The sequence below is a fragment of the Solanum verrucosum genome, unplaced genomic scaffold (genome assembly GCF_900185275.1).
Source record: "Solanum verrucosum unplaced genomic scaffold, falcon-dt-bn FXZP01000280.1, whole genome shotgun sequence".
Taxonomy (NCBI): Eukaryota; Viridiplantae; Streptophyta; class Magnoliopsida; order Solanales; family Solanaceae; genus Solanum; species Solanum verrucosum.
The window spans coordinates 3,289,197-3,301,637 of NW_026019982.1; the positions used below are offsets into that span (position 1 = coordinate 3,289,197).

General features: G+C 32.7%; 1 protein-coding gene across 1 annotated transcript; it reads right to left on the bottom strand.

Moving 5' to 3' along the window:
• Positions 1 to 1,528: 1,528 nt before the first annotated feature.
• Positions 1,529 to 4,441, bottom strand: LOC125817441 (transcription factor MYB97). The gene is made up of 3 exons (XM_049496976.1): positions 4,139 to 4,441; positions 2,871 to 3,729; positions 1,529 to 1,863 (listed from the first exon to the last, which is right to left on the bottom strand). The coding sequence occupies exons 1-3, from the start codon at positions 4,439 to 4,441 to the stop codon at positions 1,574 to 1,576; spliced, it is 1,452 nt and encodes a 483-aa protein (XP_049352933.1). The 3' UTR covers positions 1,529 to 1,573.
• Between the last annotated feature and the right edge of the window lie 8,000 nt (positions 4,442 to 12,441).

Here is a 12,441-nt window from a genome sequence, read left to right on the forward strand (position 1 = left end):
TATGAACCTTTATTAATAGGGGAATGAAATGATAAAAATAGAGACATCTTTTTATTTAGGGAAAAATGACAAATATATCCTTGAACTATCGTAAATGGTATGCAGATACCCTCCATCATACTTTTGGGACATTGGTGCCCCTGCCGTTCAAAAACTAGAGCTAGCATATATACCCTTTACACTAACGGGCATACATGTGTCATAATCTTATTCACTGACCCGACATTTATTAAATATCTGATCTACGGATAAGATTGCACCACGTGTCCCTATATAGTCTTCTGTTAGAGTGAAGGGCATATATACTCTAGTTTTTGGACGGCAGGGACACCAATGTCCCAAAAGTATGACAGAATATCTGCATACCATTTATGATAGTTCGAGAGTATATTTATCCTTTTTCCCTTTTATTTATTTTGTTTGAACTTTGTAGTTTCATTAAAAGTAATTCGTGATATAAATATATAGGAACGAATAAGTAAAAATGAGAATACTAAATTTGAAGCAATTGACATTTGACAATGGGCTTCTTATGAGTTATGACCTATGGCATCATTAAAATTTCTAAATTTAGTAAAGACATACATCACCATATTTTTGCGAGATTCCGGATAAAGAAGGATGTGATCCAAGTCTAGCTCTCTTATTGGGGGCTATAATGGAGAAAGAAAATAACGATTCATTCATTTTTATTTGTTTATTATTTTTTAAAAATATTTTATTTATATATTTATTTTAGGATAATGATTATTTGTATTTTCTATTTTTTCCTTTTACACTAGTTATTAGCTTCCTAAATTATTTTCCATTTTTTTTTTAATGACCACTGTCTCGTAGGTATTAATTAATCTCTTCATTTACTTTTATTTGTTTATTATACTTAAAATATATTTTTATTTTTATTTGTAACTTTAAGAATATATAGAAAAAACACATGATTTTTTTCAATTATCTTCTACATTAATTATTTATTTTCAAAATCATTTCTCAAGATATAAGACGACTAAACATCAATTAATATTGGGTATTATGAAAAAATATTTTTTGCCATACCAAACACATATTTCAAAACGCGAAATCCAACTCTTTGGCACTAGATATGCCAAAAAAATAATAATCAGCAGTTTCAGTCTCAAACAAACATAAATAACTTTCAATTTCCCAGAGATATAGTTCATAACACACCCATATATAAAACAAGCTTAACAAGATAAATCTTGATTGTTGTTCATAGAACTGACTGCTCTAAAACTTATATTGCTCGGGTCTCCAAAACTATCGCCAAACTTTGTGCGAGATCCTCCAAAATGCATTGTTTCTAGAGTATCCAACATGCACTCGACAACATTTCTAAAGAATTCGAGCAATAATACCCTAAAACTAGACAACTCTAACTCAACAAAAACAACAAATAATCTAGGACAATCCCAAATGATCGATCATCGATCAAATATACCTATAAATATATCTCAACCTAAGGTTTTCTAAAAAAAAAAGGAAAGAGAGGTATCCCTCAATCTTTTCCAATTTCTTTAACCTAATCATCAATGTTTTTTTTTTCTTCCAATTTATTCTAACAAAAAGGAGGCATATTGTTCCAACAACACCCTCCAAGTTCCCAATCATGCTGTTTTGGCCCTGATGTTGTTGTTATTGCCACTTGTGACTTGGAAGAATCTTCACCCAAACTTTCAGCTTTGTGATCATCAGCACCAATTTTTGAATTAATTTTTTTGTCATCACTTTCATCATACCAATTTGGAACTGGTTCTTGATCTAGAGGATAATTATTAAGAAGACACATTATATGCTCATCCACTTGATTAATTCCTTGTAATGAACCTTCCTTTCTCAAGAATATCCCTATAACAAGCAAAAAATTAAAAGTTACTTCAAAATATAAGAAAGAAAAAAAAAGAATTATTGTTGTAGAGATTGTCTATGGTATGAGCTGGAATTACCAACGGACAATTTTTGTCGATAAACGACAAAAACGATTATTAATCCTATTTACCAAAGGATTTTAAGAATCATGTTAGTGACTGACTTTGAAAATATATTACATTCCGAATATAATGATATAAGATGATTTGAGACAATATCTTGTAAATATATATTCTTTTCATTCAGTTTTACTTGTCCATAATGTACTTTATATTTTATTTTAAAAAAATAAAAAAATAAAGTATGTTTACTATAATACTCATGAGTATTAGCATTTCAAAACATCTTGAGAAATGATTTGAAAAATAATAATAATAAGTGCTAGCGGTACGATAGTAAAAATAAAAATTGTCTACAATATCATCTGAAATTAGCAACAGACAATTTTTGTCGATAGACGACAAAAACGGTTGTTAATCATATTTTAAAGATGGATGGTAAAAATTCTATTAGTGATTTACTTCGAAATCATATCACATCCTGAATCTAATGAAATACGATAAATTGAGGCAACATTTTTTAAACACTCCATCTGTTCACTTTTATTTATCTGCAATATACTTTGCACTTATTTTAAATAAATAAATAAATAAAGTACTTTTACTATAATACCCATGACTATTAGCATTTCAAAAAAAAATCTTGTAAAATTATTTGTGAAATTAATATCTAATAGCAAGGATAAAACAAGAAAATCAAATTATTTTTGCTCATAATATGTTAAAAATGACAAAAAAAAAGTGAAAATCATTTTTGATAGAGTAATAGACAACTAAAAGAGAAAAAATCAGGAGGAGTACATAATTATCTTGAATATATTAACTATTTCTTTATTTTCTAGTCACTTGAAAGTAATAAAAGAGATAAACGACAAATTTCATAGCTAATTTCTATAGTATTTTATAAATCGTAATTTAAATATTTACCTGAAGATGCATTGGGATCAGTGCTGGAGCTTTCAGAGGAGTTGTTCAGGTTGACATCACCACCATGAGCAAAGCTGTAAACTGATTCTTCAGTTAAAATGGCTTCATCTTGATGATTTCCCACTAAACCATAGTCTTGCCATAATGATTTCCCTTTTCCATTTAAATCAAGATTATTATTCTCTTCATTTTTCGTAGATCGAGATAAATTCTGAGCCCCCTTCAATAAATCCTCTAATAATCCACTATTTCCTTGCGATAATCCAACATTCGCATAATTATTAGCATCACTAGAACCAAAATCACTACATGTATTCTCAGAAGACGATGCAGTCATTAATGATGGCCGTGAGGGGTAATTAATAGAATTAATACCTATACCAGACATTAATTCATTTTGGTTCGAAGGAATCCCCATAAATGGCCTTGTTGTTAAGCTAAAATTCGGATAGTTTTGTTGAAATGACGACATTGGTATTATATTGGACAAAGTATGACCAAAATTATTGTTAGGCATAGATGACAAAAAAGGTGAATTTCTCAAAGATGGTAATGTCAAGGGAAGGCCTTTAGGAGGATCGCGAAAAATGGTGTTACTACTAAGGGGGAATTGATGTGTAACAGAGGGTCTCATGGTTGAAGGATTGAAAACATTCAAAAGGGAAAGAGGGGGAGGATTGTTATAAGTTGCTCTTTGGGGATGATCAAATGGTGAAGAAATAAGGCTTTGGGGTTGATTGTTTTCTTGTTGGTTTTGTGATTGTAATTCTTGAGGGTATATAGGCAAACCAGCTCTTTGTCTTCTCTTTAGCCTCGTGTTCCAGTAATTTTTTATCTCATTGTCAGTCCTTCCAGGTAGCTGTAATCAATGAAATGAAATACCATATAAAATTAGATAATTCATCATTAATTAGATTAAAACATAAAAAAAGACTTGTAAATTAATGAGGACAATGACCAAATTAAATTGAAGTTAAGATTCAATAGAGAAATAACAATCTATAACAAATTAGACCCAAAACTCCACACGCATGGCGATAAAATATGAATCGACTAAAAACCAAGATGAAAATTAAAAAGAAACCAACAAAACTAAATGAATCAAGAAGATAATCAACAACTCTATGATCGAGAGATCCTTTTAGAAAATGATTTGTTTGGTTTGTAAAATCAATTCAAGGCTAGAAAATAGAAACAACAAGATCCTATATAAATGCACAAAGGACATAGATGTAAGAACAAATTGAAAAGAGAAAGAAAAATTTAACCTGAGCAGCCATGCGAGCCCATTTGTTGCCAAGTTTAGCATGAAGGTCAATAATAATCCTTTCTTCCTCAGGAGTAAACGCGCCTTTCTTAAGATGAGGTCTAAGATGATTAGCCCATCTTAACCTACAACTTTTTCCACATCTCATCAATCCTGAATTCCTTTGAACCGCGTTCCAATTCCCTTCTCCATGTTTCTTAACATAATCCATCAAAATTGCGTCCTCTCCTGCTGTCCATGGCCCTTTTTTTAGCGCTTGTCTGGTTCCTCCCCCGTTCCTCATTCCTCTATCATCGGGGGCCATCAACCCTTCCTTTTTCTACAAAAAAACACGATAAGATATAAACACACATTTTTTTTATAAAACAATTTGATATATAGTTACGCGTTAGCGTTTTTCAATCTTTTGTGTGTGAGGGTGATGCTAGAAATGAATTTTCCTAGTATAAAACCTTTAGAACTCTTTTTTTTTTTTTTTGGGTAATTTGCCTTACTTACAATTCTATATGGAAGGAGGATAAATCAAACAAGCTTCTTTTTCTCTTGTTTTTTTATTCTACTTCTTTTTGTGGTTGATTTGTTGTTAAGACAAAGATGTGAAGGAAAAATAGATGAGAAAGAACAAATGAGAAGAGAGGGTATATGATATCTAAGTTCAAGAAGAGAAAATAAAAATATTCTTGAGGGATGAAAGAAACTAGATGGAGGTGGGGTAAGGGGTAATAGGGGTGGGGGTGGTGGGGGATAAGAGAAAAACATATACTGTATGAAAATAGTAGAGAATGAAGTGTTTTTTTGTTGTGTGTGTGTGTTTAGACTAGTGAGAGGTGGTGATTATTTATAGGGGGTACTTCCCGGCTTGCAAGCTCTATGCTACAATATTTTGCTCTCCCTTTTTTATCCATAATTTTATTACTTGCCTTCAAGGATATCTAAAAATATAACAATTTGCATTTTTAATCTTGCAAGATAATTATTCCATGGAAACAACTTTCGAATTTTGGCAAGGTATATCTCTTCTTCTTTTTTTTTTTGCCGAGGGGTCGGCATGGTATGGTATAAAAATTTCGATTTTGATATTTTGTGATATGGTAATTAATAATCATAGTTTATTTAATTTTGTCTTATATATACTCTTACAATAGAAAAATATTACACTAAGTTTTCAAAAAAAAAGTCTCAATTATATCATATTACCACATTACTTATAGAAATATACAAAAGAAAGTACAAATAATTTACTTTGTTAATCAATTAGATAAAAAGACATTTGAATCAAAATAAAGTAATCGAAGTACCAACGTCTGAACAACTAGTTTTGTATTCATACTAGTTTATATTATGATATTAATTTACTAATAATTGTATATGTAACTATATAATTCGATATTTCAGTTTTGTTATTTTATAAATATGAATGCTATATTTAATATCAAAATTTTAAAGCACATGCCAACAACAAAAATAATACCAAACATAGATAGTCGCACAAGTGGATTGGTTATCATACGAGTTATACTTATGTTCTTATTTTGATGCTTGATCATCATTGAAATATATTTATCGTCTCATATTGAACTAAGAAGAGGGATTGAGAGATAAAATATAGAACATAAGGAGTGAGATCATTCTTCATTAAAATGAAGGGTCGGATGTTATCTCAACCTTTGTAGATAGAAAGGTTATTTTCAATAGACAATCACCAAAAATTAATTATATTTTTTTAGAAAAGGTTTATAGAGATGCAAAAGTAATCAAATTACTTTTTTTACTGTTAATTTTTTTGATACGGAAATTGTGGTAACAAAAAATTCAATTACAGGTCGAATTGTGGTGGATGGATAAGATCCCTCCATTAGGGACGCTCAATACAGGTTGTTAATTGAATATTTAACAAAAAATCAATAACAGGTTGTTAATTCAATATTTAATTTTTAAATATATTTTAGTCTCGTAATATTTAAAAAAAAAAAAATTGATTAAAATTTAATAATTAATTTTCTTTTCAATTGACAGAATAACACTTCTTATAATATTTTGTAAGACTATAATAAACATATATAAATTATTGTACTTTATGTAATAACACAAATATTTAAATCTCTCTTATTGATTATAGCTTTGAAAACTTTTTCAATAGAATCAATTGTTACATAAACTATCAAAATTATTTTTAAAATATTTAAAAATAAAATTAAGATTTCACTTAATTGAATATATCAGTTAGAATATCATTTTTACTAATATAATATTTCATAATACTTTTAAGTTTTAACTACAAAATTCAATATTATAGTGATTAGAAGACATTCAAAGTTAAGACAATATATTTAAAATTCCTAAATCAATCAAAAAGCTTATTGATTTGATTCATCCCATTTCATTTATCTGGGCGAGAGGGAGGTTGTGAATCACCTGGACTACAGATTTTTTCGCTGGTTGATTCTCGAAATTGAAAAAAAAACATCGGGTCCAGACCCACAAATGAATAGGAAGCGAGGCGAGGGTCCTTCAGGGGAGAAATAGGGGGAACTCCTTGTCTTCTTTACGCCTTACATGCGGCAACAATTGCATAAATCAAAGTAGAGGTCACAAGATGACCTAAAGTCTAGAAAAAAACACTCTCTCCTGGGAGTGCTTTCGAGAACACATGCACCGCATACTGCGTCAACATCTTCTATAAATAGTTTACCAAGGAGAATCCACCAAGAACTTCTATAGCTAAAAGAGCTAATTCAAGTCTACTTATTGGATTAGTCACGTCTATTTTGAAGTCTTATTTAACTCGTTCGATGTGAAGGTGCGCCTACCCGGATTGGCTTCGCTATCGCTCCTGTGTAGGGGCCGATCTATCCCAAAAATGGTTCTCCTATCTGAAAGGGATTTTGAAGTGAGCGAGTTCCCTATTCCGTATCTCGGCCATCTTATCTGCAGGGACGACTTCCTCCGTTTCTGGTTTGTATGTTTTTCATTATGAATTTTTAATTATTTGATAATCTTATTAGTTTGAAGTTGAAATGTTTTATCAATTAATGTTATAAAGTCAATATTAAAATTTTTGATAGACCTTATTTTTTGGGGCCTAACGCCACTGCTTTAGTGGCTTTAGGTTGAGCCGTCCACCCTCTATTGTTAACTAGAGCTTCCAAGTCTGCAAATGAAAAAAATTAATTGATTGAATCTCTAATGGGCCTTACACAACTTAAATTTGAACTTCAATTGAGGCAGAGCGAACAATTTTAATTTATGAATTTAGAACCAGACAATTCTTTTTATTTATTAATTAAGATCTAAATATTTTAATTTTATATACTTACTTTTATTTTTGATATAACTATAAAATTTGAAATAAAGTAGTTGAGTTTTATCAAATTTGTAACCATCAATATAACTATGTCCCTGCTCCGAAGCCAATACTTGACACTAGCTAGGTAAAAAATCAAACATAATAAACTTTTGACAACAAGAGTTGTAGTAGAGTGGTAAGTACTCTTTCATCCTTTATCAATGATCTCGGGTCTGAATTCCCTTGGATACAAAGTCTCCTTTACCAAAGGTCTCGGATCCGAATCCCCTAGATACAAAGTCGTCTTTGTTAGGAAATGTTTTACCCCTAATGTGGGACTCAAACTAAACATAGTAAATATTTTTTGGTGTACTGTTGTAGACAATAAAATTCGCGTCGAGAAAAACAATAATCAAGAACGGAAAAATATCGAAACAATTGTTTTATTGATTTAAAGTGCGAGTGTTACAATCTCTATGATTCTTCTGAATTCGCCTTTTCAAATATAAATTCAAGGGATCTTGAGCTTGATCTTGAATTTGACTTTAACTTGGACTTAATCTTAAACTTGAACTTTATCTTGATCTTGACTTTTAGTTGAATCCAAGGGCTTCGAGCTTGATCTTGAATCCGACGGTCTTGATCTTGATCGTTCTTGAACTTGATCTTGATCTTGATGTTTCTTGATCTTAAACTTGATCTTGAACTTGAACTTGAACGCTAGAATTTTTGAACTTCTAGCTTGTAGAAAAATCTGCAACTTTTGATCCACGAGCTTTCTCTAGCTTCTTGTTAGAATTATTGAACTGGTAGAGCAATTTGTGGCTTTTGATCCACGAGCTTTCTCTAGCTTTTTGTTTAGAATTTTTCGTTCCTTTTCTAAAATATGAGGACCCCTATTTATAGTTTTAAAATAGAGAAATTGTGACATAACATATGAGTTTTATGGAGCAGGATTTAATTAAATTCATATTTATTATATTTAAATAATATAACTCAATTATATTAATCCATAATATTTATTTGGACTAATATATTCATGAATTTAATATAATCCGAATCATTTTATAAATTTATATGTAATAAATTTTGAATGACTACAAATGCCCCTTCTTCAAGTCTTGTCGAGATATTTTATCTTTCAAAGACTAGGCTTGAAGAATTTGAAGACTTCAACTTGCAGACTCTTCAACTTGAAAACTTGAAGAATTTAAAGACTTCAGCTTGTATGCTTGGAGATTTTGAAGACTTCATCTTGAAACAATTTTTATTCATAGGGGTTTGCCCCTGTTGAGTCACCACCATTTGGTGCAAGTTTGAAGTTTGATAAAAGATTACTCATAGCTTTAACTTTCATGTGAAAAATCAAGTGGGAACATGTGTTTTTTTTACACTCATGTAACTGAACTTAGGATATATTCTAAGCGCCTACGTACCTCAGTGAAGATGATCAAGTCACAACGTAGTTTCGGGAGAGTGATTTTTTTTCGTGTGTCGTACACAGTTTATACTCTTGCAGACCAAGACTGACATGCAGTTTAGGCTCGTACCTTAAGGAGCATTTTAACTTGAATATTTAACTCTAATTTGAAGAGCTTTGTGACATACAATTTAAGCTCGTGTTTTAAAGAGCATTTCAACTTAAATTTGAAAAGCTTTATGACATATAGTTTAAGCCCGTGTTTCAAGGAGTATTTCAGCTCGAAGATTTAACTCAAATTTGAAGAGATTTGTGACATGGAGTTTAAGCTCGTGTTTCAAGGATTATTTCAACTTGAAGATTTAACTCAAATTTGAAGAGTTTTGTGACATACAATTTAAGCTCATGTTTCAAGGAGCATTTCAACTTGAAGATTTAACTCAAACTTGAATATTTAAGTGACATACATTTTGAGCTCGTGTTTCAAAGAACATTTCAACTTGAAGATTTAACTCAAACTTGAATATTTAAGTGACATACAGTTTAAGCTCGTGTTTCAAGGAGCATTTCAACTTGAAGATTTAACTCAAATTTGAAGAGTTTTGTGATATACAGTTTAAGCTTGTGTTTCAAGGAGCATTTGAACTTGAAGATGTAACTCAAATTTGAAGATCTTTGTGATATAAAATTTAGGTTCGTGTGTCTAAGAGCATTATAACTTGCAATTTAGACTCATGCGATGAGGAGCATTGTAACTTGCAGTTTAACCTCATGCGTCAATGAGCGTCTAGATATACATTGACTCTTCTAATTCATCTTCGGATGCAGACTTGCCCCCATTTTGGGGTTCTTCTACATCTTCAACTTCATGAGGTCCATAGACAGAAGATCAACGATCTTCTCTTAAAGTCAAGCTTAATTTCATATCATGTGCATAAGTTGCCAACTCTTCGAATATATTGGGCTTTAATCCTTGGAAGATGTAGCGAAGACCCCAATTCATGCCTTGGATGCACATTTCAATGCTAGAAGTTTCACTAAGGCGATCTTTGCAGTTGAGGTTCAAACTTATCCAGCGATTGATAAAGTCAATAGCTAGCTCATATTCACCTTGACGAGCCTTTGTATGTTTAATCATGCTAACGGCGCGTCTTGTTCTGTAGAAACGATTGAGGAATTCTTTCTCTACCTGCTCCCAACAATCTATAGAATTAAGTTTGAGATATGTGTACCGATCAAAGACATTTTCTTTTAGAGACCGGATGAACTCTTTATCAAGATATTCCCCATACGTCCCAGCATCATTGCAAGTCTCGATAAAGTGCGTTATATGTTGTTTGAGATTTCCTTTGCCATCAAATTGTTGAGCTTAGGAGGTTGATAGCCTTCCGGCATTTTCAAGTTATCAATCCATTGTTTATATGGCTTCACATATGTGGGAGAAAATTTGGATGAAGACTCAGATTTGTCTTCGATAACCTCTATGATAAAGTCCTTCAATTGATCAATTGGAATCAAACTTTCAGCGGAGTTATGAATCTCTTTGATCCTTGTTTGTTTTACGCAAGACTCTCTTTTGTCTTGAATTTTATGAAGCTTCAGAGGTGCTTGACTTGATATTCTCTTAATCATGTTATCCATCATATTTGTTAGCTTGGACTTGACTTCTGTGTGTCATTTAGATCGTTCCTATAGCGATCCCAAGTCATTTATGACTTGCTGGGACTGACAGTTCAGTCACCCGGTCGTTCGTTTGGTTATAGTGTGAGTTTTAGTGTTTTGGAGCGTATGAACCTTGAACAATCATTTGCGATCAAAAGTTTAAGAAGATGACATCAGAATCCAATTTTGACGACTCCGAGGTTAAGGCTAGTAGCACGTTCGACATGACTCTCGAGGTTTTCAGTGTGAGTCGATGCGACTAGGCGTTTTATCTTTAAGTTTAAGCCTAAGTTTGACTTTGGTCAACATTCTGAGTAAATGCTCTCGAATGAGAATTCTGTCACCGCGGTTAGCTCCGAAATGTCAAGTTTGGTATAGATTGACCTTTATTTTGTGTCTCGAGGTTTTTGATATTTTTCGAAGCTCTTTTGTGGTTTTTGACTTAAAATGACATTTGGGTGTGGGACCCACTTTTTGTCAAGATGACCTCGTATGAAAATTTTGACTGTGCCATTGAGTCCGAAATATCAAATTTGGTATGGTGGCATATCTCGTTTGCATGCACGGGGTTGCGAACGAGATCGGAGCACCCCGTCGGAGTTTTTAGTTCTTGGAAAAGTGCAAAAAATCTGCTATAAATGCAGAAATAACAGCAACATTTTCCAAACCTTAAACCCTCATAACTCTCTCATCTTTTATCCGAATTAGGTGATTCAAAGTGCGGGAGCTTCATATTTTTGGTGGCTTCGCTGTAGAGAGTTCGTCAGTTGTTGGGTGCACGTAGTTCAAGGTAAATTTTGCGATAAACCCGACTGGTGTACCCTTTTTCGAGTTTTTGTTTTTGGCATCCTTGTTTTGGTCATATCTCACTTATTTTAGCTCGGATTTGGGTGATTCGAAGTCCTACGTGGTGGAAATTGTCTTTGTTTCGTTGTAGAGTGTTCAAAGAGTGCTGGGAACCATTAGATCCTTGTAGATTTCGAATTTAGATTGCTGCAATGTTTTCTTTTAAGTTGATTTAAGTGTGCTTTTCTTGCTTGTTGGTTTTTGCTGCGTTTTGAGCCACGAATTGCGTTCAATTTTGAAACACAACTTTGGGGTGCTGTTTAGGGTGTCTTGACAGAGTCAAATTCAGACAATATGGTATGGGTCCTATAATTCCCATTTTGACTCCAAAATTGACCCATCTCCGTTTGTTGTGATTTTGGTGTCTAAACGACCGTAATAACGTTGAGACTTTATTTTTGATAGCGGGGTAGCGTTTTGAGGCCGTTCAAAAAGGGAAAGCTCTGGAGAAATAATTTTGGAGCGCGTGTGATCGGCCTACAGGTAGGCTACGATTTCCCTCTCTTAGATTTAGCTCGAGAATGTGAATGCATGTTGATTAGTTGGTATTTGGGTTGGGTAGTTATTGAATCACGTATAACTGTTTAAAAATTATGTTTTCGGCCTATTTCGAGAATTATCTGGTAACTGTGAGCATGCTTTGTGTTTAATTAACCCTCTTCGCTCTGTGAAGTGCTTGCATGCTTAATTTCTATTTATATGAATCATGTTAGGCCTTAGTTTAGGTTTGATTAGGGCTTGCCTTAGAAATACATGATTCAGATCTGATTGGCCTTAATTATGCCCTGACATCACTCGGCCGGCTTAGATCCCTGTAGACTGGTGTAGCAAACTTGAGTCTGATACTTTGGGCCTTAGCTAGGCGATAGACTTTCTCCGACTATAGTTATCCTTTTTTACCCCCGATGTTATGGTTTCACGAGTTAAGTCAGCGACACTAATTCTTCTTCGCGACTTGAATTTGATTTTCGATTCGGTTCCAAGGACTTATATTGATTGGATAAGTGTGGACGGCGTTCCACAGACATTTATGAGCGTGGATCAATTAGGACTCTTTCAGCAGCTACATTGGCGCCTTTATAGAGCATCC